The sequence below is a fragment of the Dermochelys coriacea genome, chromosome 6 (genome assembly GCF_009764565.3).
Source record: "Dermochelys coriacea isolate rDerCor1 chromosome 6, rDerCor1.pri.v4, whole genome shotgun sequence".
NCBI classification, from domain to species: domain Eukaryota; kingdom Metazoa; phylum Chordata; order Testudines; family Dermochelyidae; genus Dermochelys; species Dermochelys coriacea.
Window position 1 is genome coordinate 11,395,388 of NC_050073.1, and position 21,710 is coordinate 11,417,097.

Consider the following 21,710-nt stretch of genomic DNA (forward strand, 5'->3'; position numbering starts at 1 on the left):
AGCGGGGTCCTCCCTCTTTCGTGCAGGCGAGCCGTGCTCGCCTTATTGCTGAAGAAGGGGGACCTCTGCGATTTACGAAATTGGCGTCCCGTCTCGCTCCTCAGCACGGACTACAAAATCATGGCAAAAGCCATCTCCCTGAGGCTAGGGTCCGTGCTGGCGGACGTGGTCCACCCAGACCAGACCTACACCGTCCCGGGCCGCAGCATCTTCGACAACCTATATCTGGTCCGGGACCTATTGGAACTTGGGTGTAGGGATGGTCTGTCGTTCGCCCTCCTGTCCTTAGATCAGGAGAAGGCGTTCGACAGGATGGATCACGGGTATCTCCTGAGCACTCTGCAGGCGTTTGGCTTCGGACCCAGGTTTGTGAACTTTCTCTGGGTGCTGTACGCTTCCGCAGAGTGTCTGGTAAGGCTCAACTGGACCCTGACCGAACCGGTCAGCTTCGGGCGAGGAGTACGGCAGGGGTGCCCCCTCTCAGGCCAGCTGTACGCTCTGGCGATCGAGCCCTTCCTCTGTCTCCTCCGAAGAAGGTTGACAGGGTTGGTGCTGAGGGAGCCGGAGCTGCGGCTGGTCCTGTCGGCGTACGCTGATGACGTGCTCCTCATGGTCCAGGACCCGGGCGACTTGGTGCGGGTGGAGGCTTGCCAGGCTATCTATTCAGCAGCCTCCTCTGCACGGGTCAACTGGGTCAAGAGCTCTGGCTTGGTGTTAGGGGACTGGCGGCAGGCGAGCTCCCTCCCACCCGTGCTTCAAGCCATCCGGTGGAGCACGGGTCCGCTGCTCTATCTGGGCGTTTACCTTTCTGCCACGCATCCCTCTCCGCTGGAGAACTGGCAGAATTTAGAGGGCGGGGTGATAGAGCGGCTCCGGAAATGGACAGGACTACTCCGGTGCCTCTCCCTTCGAGGGAGAGCGTTGGTGCTTAATCAACTAGTCCTGTCCATGCATTGGTACCGGCTCAACACCCTGGTCCCGGCCCCGGCTTTCCTGACCAACCTGCGGACATCGATTCTGGAGTTCTTTTGGTCAGGACTGCACTGGGTCCCTGCAAGGGTTCTCCATCTACCTGTGGAGGAGGGAGGGCAGGGCCTAAAATGTCTGCTTACTCAGGTCCATGTCTTCCGCCTCCAGACCCTGCAGAGGCTCCTTTATGGTGCAGGTAGTCCGGCGTGGAGCATACTGGCGCACGCCTTCCTGCGCTGCTTCCGAGGGCTCCGATACGACCGGCAGCTCCTTTATCTCCATCCGAGAGGTCTTCCGCGAGACCTCTCCGGGCTGCCGGTCTTCTACCAGGACCTCCTCCGGACCTGGAAACTCTTTACAACGACCAGGTCCGTGGCGGCCACCGAGGGGGCAGATCTCCTCGCGGAGCCCCTGCTACACAACCCCCAGCTCCGTTTGCAGGTGGCGGAGTCCCGCTCGGTGCGCCAGTGTTTGGTCCTGGCAGAGGTCACAAGAGTCGGAGACCTCCTGGACTATGACCAGGGAGACTGGCTGGATCCCCTAACCTTCGCTCAGCGCATGGGGCTTTCCAGACCTTGTACTCCCTGACGCATACTTCAGGAGGTGAAGGCCGCTTTGCCACCCGCTGCTCGGGTTTATCTCGACCGGGTCCTGCACGAGGGCACGCCCCGCCCACCCACTACCCCAGGCCCGCCGGACCTTTTAATTGGATCCCTGCCCCGTGGACCCAACCGATCCCTTCACCCCTTCACTAGAAGCTGGCTGTACGAGATGCAGCCGGTCTGTTTTCAAACCGCGCCAAGAAAACATCTCTACACGCTCGTGCTCCGCACCCTCGTGTCCCGCCCCGATACAAAATGGCGGGACCTCCTACCACCTTTGGAGGGTGAAGAGCCCCGGTGGGCCAGCCTATATTCCATCTTAGTCCCAAAGCCCGCCGGGGATGTCAGTTGGCGGCTCCTTCACGGAGCCGTGAGCAGGGGCATGTACTTGGCGCGGTTCACCACAATCCCAGACACCTGCCCCTTTTGCGGCGTGAGGGATACCCTGGCACATGTCTACCTGGAGTGTGCCAGGCTGCAGCCCCTATTCCGGCTCCTCACCAATATTTCATTACGTTTTTGGTTGCACTTCTCCCCTCACCTTCTCATTTATGCACTCCCTATCCGTGGCCCCACAAAGTCACGGGATCTCCTAGTCAACCTCCTCCTGGCCCTAGCTAAAATGGCCATCTACAAAACCAGAGTGAGGAGGTTGGCCAATGGAGTCTCCTGTGACTGTGGGGCCTATTTCCGATCCTCGGTCCGTTCACGTATCCGGGCAGAGTTCCTCTGGGTGGCGTCCTCTGACTCCCTTGACGCCTTTGAGGAGCAGTGGGCGCTGTCCGGGGTTCTCTGCTCGGTGTCCCCTTCCGGTTCCCTTCGTTTGACCCTTTGACCGCAATGCTATCCCTGTTATTTTATTAGTTGTCCCCCGGAATTTTTTGGGCATCTAGGTCCTGTGGATCCCCCTTTTAGGCTGGGGGGGATCCTTTAGCAGTGGACGGGCTTCGCCCGCCCACTTCCCGGATCCCAATAAGACTACTTTTCTATAGCCATCTGGCCTTGCCCCGTCACACTAGGTACAGGAAAACGAGGCAATTGGGAAAATGAGACAGAAGGGTTAGATGGTGTCAAGGGCCAAAGAGACAGAAAGTAGAGACAGAGCAAGCCCGAGAAGAAGGCACAGCCAAAGGGAGTTGTGGGATCAGTGAACGATACCTGATCAGCAGATAGAACCCCAGGAGACTCTTCACCCCCAGTAAGGGCTCGTAAGTGAGAAAGAATCGGATATAGAAGCTCAGCATCCAGGCCAGGTCCTGCCAGAGAGAGATGAAGAAGAATAACAAATCATGCCCCTCCTCTGTCTCCACCTGGGTCCTAGAAACTGCTGGATTCCGTTGATCTCTTTCTTCTCCCCTGGTGCCTGGGGTATGACCAGTGGGTACCCACCCACAGCACACCTGAAAAGTGTATTGTTTAGGTTTGAGAAACACTGGACTGCAGCTTTGCAGCCCCCCAACAGTGTCCTGTAGCATTAGGCACCCTGCATCGATCCTCCCTATGCATTGTAGTGCACATCCACTATATAGCTGTTTTATTTATTAACATTTGTGCCTATCACCATGATCAAAGGCCACATTGGAAAAGCTAAAAGAGAGCAAACTGTTCCTTGTGAGTTTCAGAGTAGGAGCCGTGTTAGTCTGTATTCGCAAAAAGAAAAGCAGTACTTGTGGCACCTTAGAGACTAACAAATTTATTAGAGCATAAGCTTTCGTGAGCTACAGCTCACTTCATGCATCCAATGAAGTGAGCTGTAGCTCACGAAAGCTTATGCTCTAATAAATTTGTTAGTCTCTAAGGTGCTACACGTACTGCTTTTCTTTTTGTTCCTGGTGAGTGGTTCAGATCAAACAAGTGGCCCTGAAATTAGAGATTTCCAGAGCCAGGATTATCCACTATTAGAAATGCCCTGCCTCCCACATCTCACTCTAGGGAGTTCCACCCTGAGTACTGAGGGGTGGAGCTTTCTATCAGAGCTAAAATGCCATGGCCAGAGCATAGCGGGTGAGAGGCAGATTCGGAGACACTCAGCTCCCAGTTAGAGCTTTTATAGAGAGTAACGAATAGGGAGCAGGTGCCGAGTTCCTAGACCACAGTGCGCTGAACATCGTACACACAGGAGAAATTTTGGTGGAGAGGGCATGAAAACTTTCTTTAATTTGAAAGCTAGTCACAACATTCACTGTGGAGAGACAATTTAGTAATATCAGTCTTCAAACCGCTACACAGAGAGTAATTACTAACCCAAATACTCTGTTATGAAACCTTTAAAGTTGCTACATACTCAATATACCTGACACAAAAGCAAGGAAATAAAAAGCTAAGCCACCTGCCAGTTTATCATTGTTTACAGGCACACACCTTGCCTCTATCACAATTATTGTACCCCAAAGCAAAGAAGCTTCATTGTGCCCCCTCTAGGGATGCCAGGCTTCCAGCACTCTCTTCGCCAAACTTCCCTCACCAAACACACTACGCAATGCTACAGCCTCCCTTTTGCTCTCCTCCCTCTCAACACTGCTCACTGTGCATATTTAGTGTAATAGTCTGGTAAAGAGGATCCCGAATGGTTAGTATCATTAGGGGATCAGGGTTAAGGTTACGGGATATGTGATCTGTGGAGATGGTGACCAGAAAACAGGGCAATTACATTCTTGTCATGGAAGCAATGAAACCTGGATTTCCACATGAATCATTGTATACCTGAAATAGTGATGTCACCCAAGCCAGAACAATAAATCTTAGAAACTCCAGTCCCAGTCCCAACAATAGCTCAGGCAGGGCTCTTTTGTTGTAGGAGGGTACTTAGGAAAGTACTGGTATTCATACAGACTTTTACCCCAAACTCACAAATCAGATGGTCACTGTGAAATGAATGTTCTAAGGGTGTAACACCTCATATGCTCTTGTTCCTTCAAGGTTCTTTGTATATACACAGTCATTATTAGGCAACACTTACCGCCCAGTCTTTTCTCTGGATTGTCTTGTGCAATGGAAAGTATTGGAAGTAGACAAGAAACAGGAATGGGGGCAGTGCTGGAAGAGGGAATGAGGAGAAGATAGAGATATTACTAATCCCATCAACTAATCATTGACACCAGCAACAAAGGAGGGGTCAGCTGCTGTTTAACATCCTCCCTATTTACTGTTGCAAGAGAATGTGTTTTATTATCACAGTAAAATGTGAATACATCAGTTTGCTTCTTTCCAAATCCAGAATGGAAATACACTTTGGCCTTTTCAGCATCATTATTGACAATTTTACCATCCCTGTCTGGTAATGCAGCTATACACTTGCTAAGATTTCTCTTGTTCCTGATTTATTTTAATAATTCCTTCTTATTGTCCTTAATCTGACTGGCCATATATTTTTGTTCATTGATACCTTTAGCTTTCCTAATCAATTGTCCATTTCATAACTGCTAATTTCAATTTGTTCTTGTTGTTCAATATTTTTTTTTTTATTGCTGCATTCACTTTCTTCCTTAAGTGGGATGATTTTTTCTAAACTTAAGAAACTTTATTTCATGAATGTGGAATTGTGCAGTTTTTTGTGCATATAGTAACGTTTTCTAACACAACTTCCAGTTATTATTCACATTATTTTGTTTAATTTTCCTCCCAGTAAATTTTGTTTTCAACTTCATAAAATTGCCCAAGTCCATGTATTACTGGAATTATAATCAGTTTGTACAGAATGAATGTAATTAGGTCATGCTCACTTGCACTGAGGCAACTACTGATTCTTCTTCAAATATGTGTAAACAGGGATCTCATGGTAGGTGCACATGTGCCTTGTGTTTATGAACTTTGAATTTGTTCTAAGTAGCAGTGTCTGTTGGAGTCACACATGCTTCCTTGTGCTACCATGTGACAGCATAAAGAGCAGAGCAGAGCAATTATTACCTTTCCCTCAGTTCCCTCTTATTGTCCATGGCAGTGAGACAGAACCTGATCAGTGCCTGACCTGTTCATTACTAGATTTACATTTCAGTGTTTACTGAATTCTGTGAAGTTCTATCTTCATTTAGGTCATTTTGTTTTTTTGTTTTCTAATTGAATTTCAAAACAAAACATCCAAATCATCAGACCCCTGTACAACTTCTTGTATGGCAGTGTGAAGTTTCATCCCTGTTCATTGTACAATATTTTAATGCCCTTGATTGATAGGCATAGAAGATCTCTGTTCTGTGTCATTGAAGGACGTATCCCAACACATGCTCAATCTGCCTCTCCTCATCCTACACCCAGAAATCCAGGGATGTGAGGCTCAAATTATATTTCCTTGGGCAATCTATGGAAGTCACATCTGATCCTGAAGAGGTAGGAACCACTAAGATGGAGTTGAGATGACAAATTCATGGCAAGTGTCCCCACAGCCAGGCATCATGCCCTGAGTTTGAGCAAGGAGAAGAGCACGTACATAACACATAAAAATCCACAACACTGGCACTGGAATCCTCGATACCAACTGCATTGGTACCGACACCCTCAACATCAGCATGTGCTGACATCAGGGCAAGCAAATCTGATGCTGTGCTTTGAAAGATGCAAGGGGCAGATGCTCTGTTTTGAAAGATGCAAGGGGCAGGCCCTCACCAATCATATGCACAGCTCTGGGTGTTCCATGGGGCCATCTTGCAGGGAGGACTCAAAGTGCAGCTCCAGAGACAAACCATCCAAGACCACATTGACATCAAGTGCTGTGATGAAGTGCTGATTGTGATGAAGGCCCAGAAGACACATTTGGTTCCAACTGCAGTGCTGAGACCCAGACTGATACTGACCCTGGCACTCATAAGCAAGCCCATCCTGTTAGCGAGATACATATTGACAGAAGAACAGCCATCTCTTCTCACTTCAGCATCAAGACTGGGATAACCTGGTACCAGGATGACATCCAATTGCACCTCTGTTCCAGATGCACTTCTTATCACCATCTCCTGGCTGCTCCTTTGGTCCTATATGAAGTAGAGAGCTTTGTCCCCTCAGGATAGCAAGGCATGCTACAGGGAGTTCCAGAGATGCCCTATACAGTGTACTACTACACAAGTTGCAATGGGCTAGGCCAGCACAGCCTGGCCAGTATCCCTACAACACACCTCCTTGACCTCCTGGGCTTTACGGGGGTCGATACTCCCATATGTCTAGGAGCAGATCCCCACCACATGCCTTAAGGAAGAGGGGGAGGTCTCAGTCACTGGTAGCTTCTGTGGTTAGGGCCTCTATGCCCAAACCTGAGGGGAACCCCATAAGCAAGCAGAGAAGATTCTGGGGACACAAAAGAATCTTCATCTTCACCTGATAAGGCATTCACATCAGCCCCAACACTTGCTGCCAAGGACTTCAAGGCCTTCCAGTACTTGCTTACAAGAATATCCTAAACTTTCAACACCAAGGCATTGGTGATCCAAGACCACACACACAAACTGTTTGACATCCTGTTTGAACCTGAAATATGATTATGCAAATTTACTGTAAATTTACTTGTGTTTACCCTTAGCACTCTCCCCTTCTGTTGCTAGTTTAAGACTGACAAGGGAGTCATAGAATGATGAAATGGGGGAGGAGAGACATGGTGCTGCTAGTTAGGACCAGAAGAGATCATATTCTAGAGGGGTGACAACAGAGCAAGACAAGGAGATGATGAGAGAGGAGGATCCTGTGTCCCACACTCAGTTTCTCACACACTGTGACCTGTCAGACTGGACAGAGGAAGGGGAGTCCTTTCTCTGCCCTTCCCCACTGGGAGGAATTAATTCAGGAGTCTGTAGCAATTGCTCAATGAGTGCTCTTGGGGAAGTGTTGATACTCACTGACAAAGTAGTACTTGTGCTGATGGTTGTAAGGCATGAACTTCTTCTTTATCCCGAGCTGTGAAGGGAGAGAGGACCATGGCAGGTCAGCAGGGCTAAAGAGACTCAGGCACATGCTTTCTAACCCTTCCTCACCCTGAGAGTTACCCATTGAGCCACTTCCCAAGTTAAATGACCTTACTGGTAACGACAAACTGCACAAGTGCAACCAAAATGCAGTAATGGTTGGTGTCTGTCAGAGGTAACTAGAATACAACATGCACGTGCCTGGGATAGGAGGTTTGTCATAGAATCATAGAATATCAGGGTTGGAAGGGACCCCAGAAGGTCATCTAGTCCAACCCCCTGCTCAAAGCAGGACCAAGTCCCAGTTAAATCATCCTAGCCAGGGCTTTGTCAAGCCTGACCTTAAAAACCTCTAAGGAAGGAGATTCTACCACCTCCCTAGGTAACGCATTCCAGTGTTTCACCACCCTCTTAGTGAAAAAGTTTTTCCTAATATCCAATCTAAACCTCCCCCATTGCAACTTGAGACCATTACTCCTCGTTCTGTCATCTGCTACCATTGAGAACAGTCTAGAGCCATCCTCTTTGAAACCCCCTTTCAGGTAGTTGAAAGCAGCTATCAAATCCCCCCTCATTCTTCTCTTCTGCAGACTAAACAATCCCAGCTCCCTCAGCCTCTCCTCGTAAGTCATGTGCTCTAGACCCCTAATCATTTTTGTTGCCCTTCGCTGTACTCTTTCCAATTTATCCACATCCTTCTTGTAGTGTGGGGCCCAAAACTGGACACAGTACTCCAGATGAGGCCTCACCAGTGTCGAATAGAGGGGAACGATCACGTCCCTCGATCTGCTCGCTATGCCCCTACTTATACATCCCAAAATGCCATTGGCCTTCTTGGCAACAAGGGCACACTGCTGACTCATATCCAGCTTCTCGTCCACTGTCACCCCTAGGTCCTTTTCCGCAGAACTGCTGCCGAGCCACTCGGTCCCTAGTCTGTAGCGGTGCATTGGATTCTTCCATCCTAAGTGCAGGACCCTGCACTTATCCTTATTGAACCTCATTAGATTTCTTTTGGCCCAATCTTCCAATTTGTCTAGGTCCTTCTGTATCCTATCCCTCCCCTCCAGCGTATCTACCACTCCTCCCAGTTTAGTATCATCCGCAAATTTGCTGAGAGTGCAATCCACACCATCCTCCAGATCATTTATGAAGATATTGAACAAAACGGGCCCCAGGACCGACCCCTGGGGCACTCCACTTGACACCGGCTGCCAACTAGACATGGAGCCATTGATCACTACCCGTTGAGCCCGACAATCTAGCCAGCTTTCTACCCACCTTATAGTGCATTCATCCAGCCCATACTTCCTTAACTTGCTGACAAGAATGCTGTGGGAGACCGTGTCAAAAGCTTTGCTAAAGTCAAGAAACAATACATCCACTGCTTTCCCTTCATCCACAGAACCAGTAATCTCATCATAAAAGGCGATTAGATTAGTCAGGCATGACCTTCCCTTGGTGAATCCATGCTGACTGTTCCTGATCACTTTCCTCTCCTCTAAGTGCTTCAGGATTGATTCTTTGAGGACCTGCTCCATGATTTTTCCAGGGACTGAGGTGAGGCTGACCGGCCTGTAGTTCCCAGGATCCTCCTTCTTCCCTTTTTTAAAGATGGGCACTACATTAGCCTTTTTCCAGTCATCCGGGACTTCCCCCGTTCGCCACGAGTTTTCAAAGATAATGGCCAAGGGCTCTGCAATCACAGCTGCCAATTCCCTCAGCACTCTCGGATGCAATTCGTCCGGCCCCATGGACTTGTGCACGTCCAGCTTTTCTAAATAGTCCCTAACCACCTCTATCTCTACAGAGGGCTGGCCATCTCTTCCCCATTTTGTGATGCCCAGCACAGCAGTCTGGGAGCTGACCTTGTTAGTGAAAACAGAGGCAAAAAAAGCATTGAGTACATTAGCTTTTTCCACATCCTCTGTCACTAGCTTGCCTCCCTCATTCAGTAAGGGGCCCACACTTTCCTTGGCTTTCTTCTTGTTGCCAACATACCTGAAGAAACCCTTCTTGTTACTCTTGACATCTCTTGCTAGCTGCAGCTCCAGGTGCGATTTGGCCCTCCTGATATCTTTCCTACATGCCCGAGCAATATTTTTATACTCTTCCCTGGTCATATGTCCAACCTTCCACTTCTTGTAAGCTTCTTTTTTATGTTTAAGATCCGCTAGGATTTCACCATTAAGCCAAGCTGGTCGCCTGCCATATTTACTATTCTTTCGACTCATCGGGATGGTTTGTCCCTGTAACCTCAACAGGGATTCCTTGAAATACAGCCAGCTCTCCTGGACTCCCTTCCCTTTCATGTTAGTCCCCCAGGGGATCCTGGCCATCTGTTCCCTGAGGGAGTCAAAGTCTGCTTTCCTGAAGTCCAGGGTCCGTATCCTGCTGCTTACCTTTCTTCCCTGCGTCAGGATCCTGAACTCAACCAACTCATGGTCACTGCCTCCCAGATTCCCATCCACTTTTGCTTCCCCCACTAATTCTACCCGGTTTGTGAGCAGCAGGTCAAGAAAAGCGCTCCCCCTAGTTGGCTCCCCTAGCACTTGCACCAGGAAATTGTCCCCTACGCTTTCCAAAAACTTCCTGGATTGTCTATGCACCGCTGTATTGCTCTCCCAGCAGATATCAGGAAAATTAAAGTCACCCATGAGAATCAGGGCATGCGATCTAGTAGCTTCCGTGAGTTGCCGGAAGAAAGCCTCATCCACCTCATCCCCCTGGTCCGGTGGTCTATAGCAGACTCCCACCATGACATCACTCTTGTTGCACACACTTCTAAACTTAATCCAGAGACACTCAGGTTTTTCCACAGTTTCGTACCGGAGCTCTGAGCAGTCATACTGCTCCCTTACATACAGTGCTACTCCCCCACCTTTTCTGCCCTGCCTGTCCTTCCTGAACAGTTTATAACCATCCATGACTGTACTCCAGTCATGTGAGTTATCCCACCAAGTCTCTGTTATTCCAATCACGTCATAATTCCTTGACATCACCAGGACCTCCAGTTCTCCCTGCTTGTTTCCAAGGCTTTGTGCATTTGTATATAAGCACTTGAGATAACCTGTTGATCGCCCCTCATTCCCAGTATGAGGCAGGAGCCCTCCCCTCACAGACCTTCCTGCCTGTGCTTCCTCCCGGTATCCCGCTTTCCCACTTACCTCAGGGCTTTGGTCTCCTTCCCCCGGTGAACCTAGTTTAAAGCCCTCCTCACTAGGTTAGCCAGCCTGCTGGCAAAGATGTTCTTCCCTCTCTTCGTAAGATGGAGCCCGTCTCTGCCCAGCACTCCTCCTTCATGGAACACCATCCCATGGTCAAAGAATCCAAAGCCTTCTCTCCGACACCACCTGCGTAGCCATTCGTTGACCTCCACGATTCGACGGTCCCTACCCAGGCCTTTTCCTTCCACGGGGAGGATGGACGAGAACACCACTTGCGCCTCCAACTCCTTTATCCTTCTTCCCAGAGCCACGTAGTCCGCAGTGATCCGCTCAAGGTCATTCTTGGCAGTATCATTGGTGCCCACGTGGAGAAGCAGGAAGGGGTAGCGATCCGAGGGCTTGATGAGTCTCGGCAGTCTCTCCGTCACATCACGAATCTTAGCCCCTGGCAAGCAGCAGACTTCTCGGTTTTCCCGGTCAGGGCGGCAGATAGATGACTCAGTCCCCCGGAGGAGAGAGTCCCCGACCACCACCACCCACCTTCCTTCTCCTCTTGGGAGTGGTGGTCGTGGAACCCCCAACCTCAGGACATCGCATCTCATGCCTCCCAACCAGCGGAGTCTCCTTCTGCTTTCTCCCCCCAGACATATCATCTGGTCCACTCTCCGCAATGGTACCTGTGGAGAGAACATGAAAGCGGTTAGTTACCTGTGTCTGTGTTACTGGAACCCGGACATTCCGCTTACCTCTTCTGGAGGTCACATGTTGCCAAGCTTCTTCACTGGCCTCTTGGCTCCTCTGTGCAACCTGCTCTATATCTTTAGAGCTTTGTGCCCCTAGAAGGCTATCCTGTCTCTTGTTCATTCCTCAATATTCTCCTTTTATCCCTTAGCCTCCCTGCCAGAGGCACCAACCCATGCAGAACGGGCAGGCAATGAAGTTATCCCGCATTAATTAAACACAAGAGCAATCTCAGATGGGGAGAAGTAGGAGATGGGATAGAAAATGCACAGGTTGGTACCCCGAGCAGGGAGAACCCTCTTGATATGGGAATTGCCATAAAAGAAAGGACTTTACAGCTGTTCAGATCCCTTCTCTTGTTCCTTATTTGGACATGAAAAGCTGCTGCAGGATATGCCTACTGCAGCCTCCATGTTACATTGTATTTTAAAAAGAATTGCTCAACTGTTTTTGCTCTAACCTTTCCAAAATATTCACCTTTGGGTAGAGACCATATCTGAGTAATTCAGTTTGGAAGATGAACTTTTGAGAAGTTGTGATAAGCAATTTAAATGGAATGTTAGAATGGAAACACAAAGGCAACCTAAACTATTAGTGTAGATATCACTAACTTTCCAGGGGTTTCTCCTTTCCTCTCTTCTGCCCTCTTTCTCTCTGTTTCTGTTCTTTCTTCGTGTATATCTGCATACTTTACAGGAACTAATGAGATTTTAAAGCACAAGGCCATGTACCCACCAGCTCTTTCCCAGCATGCCCGACATGCAGGTAGCAAAGCTTCTCTGAAGCCTTACATAATAGACACTTTGTTTCTATCCATTTACAGCATCTCCGATTTGGAATCTTTCTTTAACCCAAGCTGTCCCTCATGCTCACCTCCACAGAGAGCACCTTCCCTAAAGTAAACCAAGGATGCATATTGAGATCAGGATCCTTGAGGAAGCAGTTGGTTTTAGCGTGATGTTGGGCATGCCTTAGATTCCACCAGCTGGCCGGCAAGCCCTGTGGGAAAGAAGACCAGAAGATGCATACCACATGGCTGCAAAAAAAAGGAATAATCTCATCCATTATTTCTTCTCCCCTCTTTGAGTTAGACCGTGTTCCCCTCCTTGCTATATATATATATATAGAGAGAGAGAGAGAGCAGACCCGACCCTCAGTGAGGCTTTTTCTGAAGTCAGGTGGATATCAAATATTAATCAGTCCTACTGAAGCTCCAGTTAGCACTCTCAGGATCAGGTACTTACCAACAGTTGGCCTATCACAAACTTTTGAACCACGTGATTCCATTTGGGCTTGCTGAATACTGAGAAGTGTCCCAAATCATGTTGCAGATACCCAGCTTGGGACTGGAAAGGGAAAAGATCACTGAGAAAACAAAAGCCAAGGTACTGCAATGTCTATTTTCTACACGTTTATCCTAGAGACTCCTCCCTCATTGTCCTGTCAGTATCCCCTCACCCCACAGTCCCATCTAGGTGAGATATCCTCTGTCTGCTGATACCAGGGAAACATTTCCAGTTCTTGCACAGTCAGTCCTTGTTAGGTATATAGTTAGGGCAAAGGACACAGGAACTTATAGACAAACTGACCAGTAGCTGAAGTTAATTCAATCTGGCCATTGCATCTGCTGAAGTACCAAAGGACTCTGTCTCTGTTTGATACCAAAAGCCTGACTCTATTACCTTGCCCGTTGTGTAGTATTTATACTAGTGCAAAGTGAGTATAAAATGTTACCAAACCAAATTTCTTTACTCACTCACACCCATAGCAAGACTTTGCATTCAATGCATGCAGGTGTAAATAACTACTTAGGGCAGTGGAGAATCAGGCCCCAAGTTGAGAAGGGGGGCTTTCATTATAGCAGAACTCACGGAGCAAAATACATTAGTGCTAGCAGTGTGCTTTTTGGTAATAGTACAAATATGAAACATAACAACTTGGAGTAGCCCTAGTCCACTGCCAATGAACCCTGCCCTCAACCTTGTAAAGTGGCAGAGAACAGTTTTTTCATGAACAGAGGTATGAACAGGTGTCACCACATTAGCTGCTGTTTTTTTCATGAAAGTGATCTAACAACCTGGGGTGAACATACCAGATTTATATACAAAACCCCTAGGAGAGCTACCCACAGGGGGAATAGCTGTGGAATAGGAATACGTAACTGGTGCTTAGTTTATGGAAGGAACAGGCTGGTCTATTGCTGTATACTGTAGAATAGGGACTTTACCAGGGAGGTTGTCAGCAGCACTACAGAGATGAGGAATGGTACTAGGGAAGTCCCAAAGTACCAGAGAATGATCCAGCTGGCAGCCTCTAGCAGAAGAATTTGCAGGAAATTCAGGAAGAAGAAGAGGCCGTTGGGGTTCAGAAATCCCATCCTCTCGATGGTGGTGCGTAGCTCACGGAAATCCTCTACCAGCAGTTTCTGGGGGGAGACTCAACATTGCACACTCTGTGCTCTGGATGTGCAGCACAGACATCTCAGTGGTGGGGGCATTTCTCTGCTTACTCTAGAAAAGCCTTTGGACTCTGCTCCCTTGGAGGGTGTGGCTGGACACTGTAGGATAAAACGCACCTGACTGATTGTGCTTCTTCGTGGGATCTCTCCAACAGTGGGAAAAGGCTATGGTTGATGAATGCAGCTCATTCACCACCCAGAGGGAGGGATGTATATGTGTGTCTGGGGGGTGTGCGGTGGAGGGGTGTCTCTGTATGACTATTGGGCTGAATTCCTCCCATTCAACTTTGCTGTAAAACATGCAGAAGCCAACAACCAATGGGCCCCTCTCCCACAGCAGGCTCCTTGTGACTCCATGAAACAATGAGTCCAATGCTACAGATGAGGATCCTGGAAGCCAATAAATAACTATAAACCCAGATTTGTCTGATTTTACCCTGTTCCTCCCTATTTGGGATCCCAACCTGCAGCCATCCTTCAGGGCACTTACGTTTTTGCTGGGCTTCATGCTGATTTCATCTGGTGCTAGCTCCCCAATCAGCAGTGAGCTCATGTATTTTCTCACCAGTGCATTGTTGACATGGAATGCGACAAAGGCCTCCTGCGGATGCAGGAGGAAATAGGGTGAGAAAAGCACACACCTGGGATGAGCACAAGCCATGTTAACCCCTTACTGAGGGAGCTCACCATGGTTGCTCAGTGGCTCTGGCTGGTCCCCTCCTCCTTTCTCTGCCTAAGCTCATGCTGACTTTTCTTATCTTCTTTTCTTTTGGCTTTTTGTTGCACAGAGGGAAAATTCGCTCAGTGAAAGGGAATGCAGGGAAAATACAGAAAACTAACCACTCCTGCATAGTTCCAGTTCAAAGGAGATCATGGGCCTGTTCCCTTTAACCCCCTGGAAAGCTGTGGCTCTGACTGGGTTCCCTTTTTATTGGAGACCACTGGTCTTGATTTCTGCATTGTGAGTGATGGATGGGTGGAAGGCAGTAGAATAAGGGTATTAAAATATTGACACAAATTTTGAGAAATTAAGAAACCTGGGAGTCCGTCTAGTTCTCAGTGAATCATTGGACACACTCTTACCTTTCAAACCACCTTTGCATTTCCCTAATTTTGGCTGCTCTGGGAGCTGGTGCAGCCCATGGCCCAAGTAAGTAGAGCAGTGTATGGCTGCAGTCTAGGATAGTATTGTGGCCTCCCTCTCATCTACCTCCAGCCACATGCTTATGCTAGGAGCGATAGAGGAGGGCAGTATAGGGCTGCATGGCACCTTGGTCAATGATCTTCTCTCAGTAAAGTTCACATGTACATGCTGGTTTTATTAGGACACATGAGCATGGCCTCTGTAAACTACAGTTGTGCCTCTCTGGAAAACTTTCAGCTTCTCAACAAAATAGTGGATAAATGAGATCCAGTTTACATATTTGATCTGCATTTTCAAAAAGCCTTTGACTAAATCCTGCACAAGTGGGCAGTAAGGAAACAAATTCGTTACGGAGGAGAGGTAAAGTCTCGTCATGTATTTATGCACTGGCTAAAAAAAAGAGAGAACAAAGATGAGGGAAAAGGATCATTTACAACATGGGATGAAGTTAACAGCAGGACCCAGGTGCTCTTCCTTCTTCCCTCCACCGCCAGTTCTCATTATGGCAGCCTGCCCTGCAGAGTAGCTGTTAACGTGGATTCCCCCCACCCCTAGATCTCACCGTGGCATCTTGTCCTGCGAAGTGACTGATGACCTGGGCACCCCCTGGGTGCTGCTGGTAGAACTGGCTGATGTCATAGACCTTCCTGTCAATCACCAGCCACTGCTCCTGCTGCGGGTGCCCCTGGCCCGTGCGGAGCCCGATCTCCTCCCAGGTGAAGTGCCGCAGGGAGAAGCCTGCACCAGATTCTGGGTTCTTTTTAGCCTCCTTGACTTCATGTTCTGGTTGCAGCGCCATCACTACACTTCACATTTAGACCCACTGATCCTCCCCACTGCTGTTGCCTGCCTCATCTGACACTGTGCAGGCTCTGCCTTTTTATACTAGCTGTGTGTGGAGTCATCAGGCAGCCTGCCAAGCACCCTACCCTTATGATCATTATACACTTTGTGAACACCTTTTGGGCTGAGGAGGGGCCGAAGGCAGGACTATTTGCTGGTAGTACCTGATGTTTACCCTGAACCGAAGAAACTTTCTGTGCCAGGATATATTGCTACATGAGAGTAAGCATCCAGCAGCTTGAGGGCAGCAAACCAATCTCCAGTCTCCAAGGAAGGGATAATAGAAGTGAGGGTGATCATCCTGAATTTGATTTGTTTGATAAATCTGTTCAGGTTTCTTAAATCCAGAAAGGGTTGAAGACCACCTCTCTTTTGGGGAATCAGGAAGTAGTGGGAATAGAAACATTTCCCTCCATGCTGGTAAGGATCTTCCTCGATTGCTCCCAATTCCAGTAGATGCTGTACTTCTTGATATTAAAAAACGGTCTCATGACATGGATCCCTGAAAAGGGACCTGGAAAGTAGGTTGACGAAAGATAGAGGTGAATTGAATCACTTATCTCTCCTTTAGAGTGCTGAGCATTCAACTGTTCGATGTACCCTCTGTCCATGTATGAAAAAGAGAGATGCCCGACTGAGGATAAACTGCTGAGTAATAGGGCAGACACCCCCCAGACTAGTGATTATTCTACCATTAGATATACCAAGGCAGTAACAAAAGTGTACTTCTGTCTCACCACAGGGGTTAACAGTAAGTCAAAAATGCAGTCTCCTCAGGCATTCCAACATTTATTTCACCAGCCAGACACTGGACTTTATGACGAGTGGTTATTGAAAACCAATTTAATCAAACAAAGGGTTCTTCTGTTCTGAAAACATCTGAAAAGATCAGCCACATAGCCAGGTCAATAACTGAGATCTTACCCAACAAGCATGCTGTTGCCAATCTTTTAGTAACTAAAATCTAAACATTTATTTTTAAGAGAAAAGAATTAGAGACTTATAATGGTTAATAGATCATATACATACAATTGTTGCAAAGTTCTTATATCAGGTTTGTAGCAGAGATGGAATAGTTTGCAAAAGTCTCTCTGGAAATTATCCAAACAGCTTAAGGGTCATCATCCTTTTTTAGAGTTTCCTTGTTAGCAATATAGTCCAGAGGAATGATGTTTCCAGGGTCTTTTATACCCTCTCCCATGAGCATGGAATTTTACTGTCCCAAACAAAGCTCACAGTCTTAGTTTGTGGAAAATTACAGGCACAAGATGGAGTTCAGGGTCACATGAACAAGTCACATGGCTTTGATGACTCACAGGAGCAGCCATTGGAAACTAAGGAGTCCACAGAAAGACTTGATGGATTGGACGACTTTCTTCTATGACCCGTTGTGAGAGTCAATTGCCTTTGATGGGTCATCAACACAAAGCTGTCTGGCTTCAGTGTTTTTACCTGATGAGTGGAACAAACAAATTTGGGATATAGATCTATATAGCCAATATTCATAATTTCAGATACAGTGATGATACATGGATATAAACAGGATAAACATACTTAGCAAATCATAACTTTTCTATTGACACTGTACATGATACACTTTGTGGAAAATGTGTTGCAATTGTATAACTGGTAGCAACAATGATATACATGGTCATATTTCAGTCATACAGCATCACACACCTTCAAACTGTAGACCAGCTATTGTATTTTGCAGCTCTTTTGCGACTAAAAATGCCTGAAGCCATCGAATATGACATAGTACCTGACATGTCAATCACTGATTGGAAGGATGTGGGAGCAGAGAGATGACCTTCGGGTACTATGGCCAAAAACTAATCCCTGTATCCCTCTGGTAATTTGCCTGGAAATTTTGAAATTGCTGCCTAGTTAATAAAAGTATATTTGGACAAGAGTGCTTGATAATCTGACACCCTCATTTGAACGCTTGTGGTGGCATGATGGGGTGTCTCGAGTGGTGAGGTGAGGATTAAGTAGCTGCTCTGAATGCAGGATGTGGGACCTCTGCTGGTCATGCTACTTTTGGTGGGAGCAACTCAGCTCAGTCTGGGCTAATTGAGGAGAGCAGTTGGGTGCAGCAGCTGAGAAGACACCATCCAAGCGACAGGGACTGAACCTCTTAGCCAAACTGCTGGAAATCTGTCAACCGTAGGAGCTGAGGGTGACGATTTGCTGTCAGTAGGGGAATGGGCTCTGGAGACAAACCAGGGAGGAAGTCAGGAGGGATCCCAAGCCTAAGCTACGTATATTGTCTATTGCTTTGCAGAGACCTGTGTCAGAACCCAGTAGAGTGGGCCCGGGTTCTGCTCCCCCCTCCCCTCTCACCATTAGGTAATGCTACCCTTAAACTGTTGTTGCTAGGCTAATTGGCCTTTGGACTCTTGCCAGTGAATGACATTCCCCTGTAATATTGCCACTAGGCAAAGCAGCCTTTTGACTCTCACCAGTTAGTGATACTACCCTGTGATATTGCTGCTAGGCGAAACAGCCTTCAGACTCTCACCAGTGGGTCACACTACCCTGTGATAATTTTGCTAGGCAAAGCAAACTTTGGGCTCTCACCATTAAGCATTTTATCCCAGAACGTCACTAGGAGGCACTGCTGTCGGCCCAGACCACTCAACCAACCCCCGACAGGAGCCGATGATGCTGGAGTTGAAGGTCTCTCCAGTAGAGGCAAAGGCATCTGTCTTGATGGCCCTGCTGGCACTGAGTTTGACAGTGCTGGTGAGTGTCAGTGTCAGGCTTGCAAACAGATCTGGACTCTGAACCCCAGGACTTTTTCAGAGCCTTTTTATGAGGATTTTGAGCACTTTGAAGAAGCCGCTGGAGAAGAAGATGAGTGACATTTCTCAGAAGACTTCAGCTTAGAGGCTGGGGCAACCAGGGGGACTCCTCCTGGATTAACGCTCCATTCTCTCATGGTCAGGCTTAAAGAGGGATGCATCATCTTGTTGAGAAGGTGTGCTTTCCAGTTTAAATCCTCTGTTTTTTTCATTTTTGTTGGGAAGGAAGTACAAGTGGAACATTTACTCCTCACACGTTCCTCCACTAAACAGATTGGGCAACTTTTGTGCTTGTCACTTACAGAGATCACAGCTCTGCATGTTGCCACATTTTTTGAAACCTGTAGATTTCTGCATAGTAAACACTGTGACGGGGTCCCGGATGTGTAAATGGGGACTGTGGGACCGCTGTGTCGCCTTTACTCACTATTCTGGTTTTCCCAGACAAGAGTGTCTTGATCTTATCAAAACCCTTTTGGCATGCCTCTGACCAAACCACCTTATTGGGTTGGTGCTTTTTACACAAGTCCGTGATGGGGGCTATAATGTCATTGAACTCACAAACCTTCTGTAATAATTTGTTAGGCCTATGAATGATTGGAACTGCCATTTAGTTTGAGGCACAGAGGCCAATTTACAATGTCTTCCTCTTTGAGCAGCTCAGGGATATTTGTCACCCTCCAACTCAATGTCCTAAATCAGGGACTTTAGCTGCTCCTATTTTGCATGTAGAGGGTTTTATGATTAAACCAGCCTCTTTGAGCTGTCAAAGCACGATTCCCTGATGGTGTCCCATGAATTACTGAACATCATCTATGTTACTATGTCATCTATTGTATGCCCAGTTACTATGTCATCTATGTATGCCCTTGCAAAATTTTGTAAACCACTTAGCACTTTGTTGACCAGTCTCTGGAAGGTTGCACCACCATTGACCAGACTAAAAGGTAACATTGTGAATTCATAGAGTCCTATGTCAGTGGATTTTTTCTGTGCATCCTCATCCAGAAGGATTTGCCAGTAACCTCGAATTAGATCAAAAGTACTGAGCTATTTGGCTTTGCTCAGTATATCCAGCATGTCATCAATCCTAGGCATAGGGTATGCATCTGGTACTGTAATAGCATTACATTTTCTGTAGTCCACACAGAATCTTACAGTTTTGTCCTTTTTAGGAACCAAGACTACAGGGGATGCCCAAGAACTGTCAGACTCCTTAATTACTCCCAGGTCCAACATATTGTATATCTCTGTACAGATTTATTCTTTCACCCTGTCAGTGACCATGTAAGGCCTGGAAGGGGGTGGTTTTATCCTTTGTGTCAGGATTTTGTGGGTTAACATGTGGTTTTCCTGGCTTGTTGGAAAACACCTCACTGTATCTTTGTAGCACTGATAACACTTCCCCCCCTTTCAGTTGGTGTTAACTCACTGCAGATTTTAACATTTTCTATGGTTGAACCATCTTGGCATTCAGCCATTAAATCAATAAGGGGATGTGCCTCCTTTTCCCCTTCCATGCAACAGATCTGGTTTACTATGGCTTCCCTGCTGTGATAGGCTTTAAGCCTGTTCACATGTACAAGCTGTGAGACAGCATCATCAAGGGGCTTTTTAACTTGATATGTGTCCTTATTTGCCACTTCTTCTACCTCAAAGGGTCCCTCCCAAGAGTTTTGCATCTTATATTTTTTCACTGGACTTAACACCATCACCAAATCCCCCATTTCAAACATGCATTTACAAGTATTTTTGTAATGCCATGCCTTTTGTTTGGACTGACTGTCTTGAAGATTGGTTTAACGATTTCCATCATGTCTTTTAATTCTTTCCTGAACCTCTGAACGTATTCAGTCACTGGTTCTTCTTTTACCTCAGTGTTCCCCTCCCAGAAATCTCTAATGAGATCAAGGGGCCCCTTACTTTTCTTCCATACAAAAGATCAAATTGGGACAACCCTGTGGAATCTTGGGGTATCTCCCTGTATGCATACAACAGAAATGGTAATAACTTATCCCAATTTTGGCCCCTTTTCTTAGTGTACTTCCCTAGCATGGATTTTAAGGTCCCATTGAACCTTTCCACCAAGCCACTGGCCTGTGGGTGATATGGGGCAGTTTTAAGCTGTTTCACTCCACACAACTTCCATAGCTCGTTGAAAAGTTGTGACATGAAATTTTCCCCTCGATCAGACAAAATCTCTTTAGGGAAACCCACTCTGCTGAATATAGTAAGAAGGGTCTTTGCCACAGTCTCAGCTTCAACATTAGTCAGAGCAACTGCCTCAGGGTACCTGGCGGCAAAATCCACTACTACTAAGATATACCTGTTCCCTCTCTGGGTGGGATGCTGCATAAGGACCACAATGTCCATTGCTACCCTTAGGAATGCTTTCTGTATCATGGGCAAGCGACATAGAGGAACTTTCTGAAACCTGCAGGTTTCTTGCTGTCCTGGCACAATTCACAAGACCTGCAATAATCTTTTACATCATTCTGTATTCCTGAACAGTAGAAATTTCTCTTTAGCCTGTCATATGTTCTCTGTTCCCCCAAGTGAGCAGCAAAAGGACTATCATGTGCTAGCCACATTAATTCCCCACAGTGTTGGCTGGGTACAACCAACTGCTTAAAGGGCTGCCCGGGGCTTTTGTTCTTTCCCACAGGAGTCTCTCTATACAATGTCCCATGCTCTTTAAAAAACTTCTTCCCATTCCCCTTGGTTTTGCAGCTGAGCAAAAGACAGACAGCTAACAACTGGGACAGCATCCTCAGTCACAGACAACATTTCCCCTGCCCTTGGCCCTGAGGGTATGCTGTCTTCCTCAGGTGTGGAGAAGTTCATCCCAGCCCCTCCCCCACCTGAAAGCAGGCTGCTGCCTTCTGCTGCAGGAGAAGCAGAGAGACTTTCTCCATTCCCCTGAGCAGTTTCTGGGGCCTCAACACCTTTCTCCGGAAACCCAATATACTGGCATGATATGTACTAATATACTGCCTGGCCAAATGGTAGAGATTGTGGGGGTAGGTGAAACCAGATTCCCTGTACCACTAGCTAAAATCCATGTGGCATAGGAAGATCTGGAAAGTGATCTGATTGTGGG

At 47.3% G+C, this 21,710-nt stretch overlaps 1 protein-coding gene across 1 annotated transcript; it reads right to left on the reverse strand.

Moving 5' to 3' along the window:
- Positions 1–2,641: 2,641 nt before the first annotated feature.
- On the reverse strand, positions 2,642–15,762 carry LOC119856947 (acyl-CoA (8-3)-desaturase-like). The gene is made up of 8 exons (XM_038405048.1): positions 15,526–15,762; positions 14,310–14,420; positions 13,589–13,786; positions 12,606–12,707; positions 12,235–12,360; positions 7,388–7,445; positions 4,531–4,607; positions 2,642–2,827 (listed from the first exon to the last, which is right to left on the reverse strand). Exons 1-8 carry the CDS (start codon positions 15,760–15,762, stop codon positions 2,642–2,644), a joined length of 1,095 nt encoding a protein of 364 aa, XP_038260976.1.
- Positions 15,763–21,710: the final 5,948 nt, after the last annotated feature.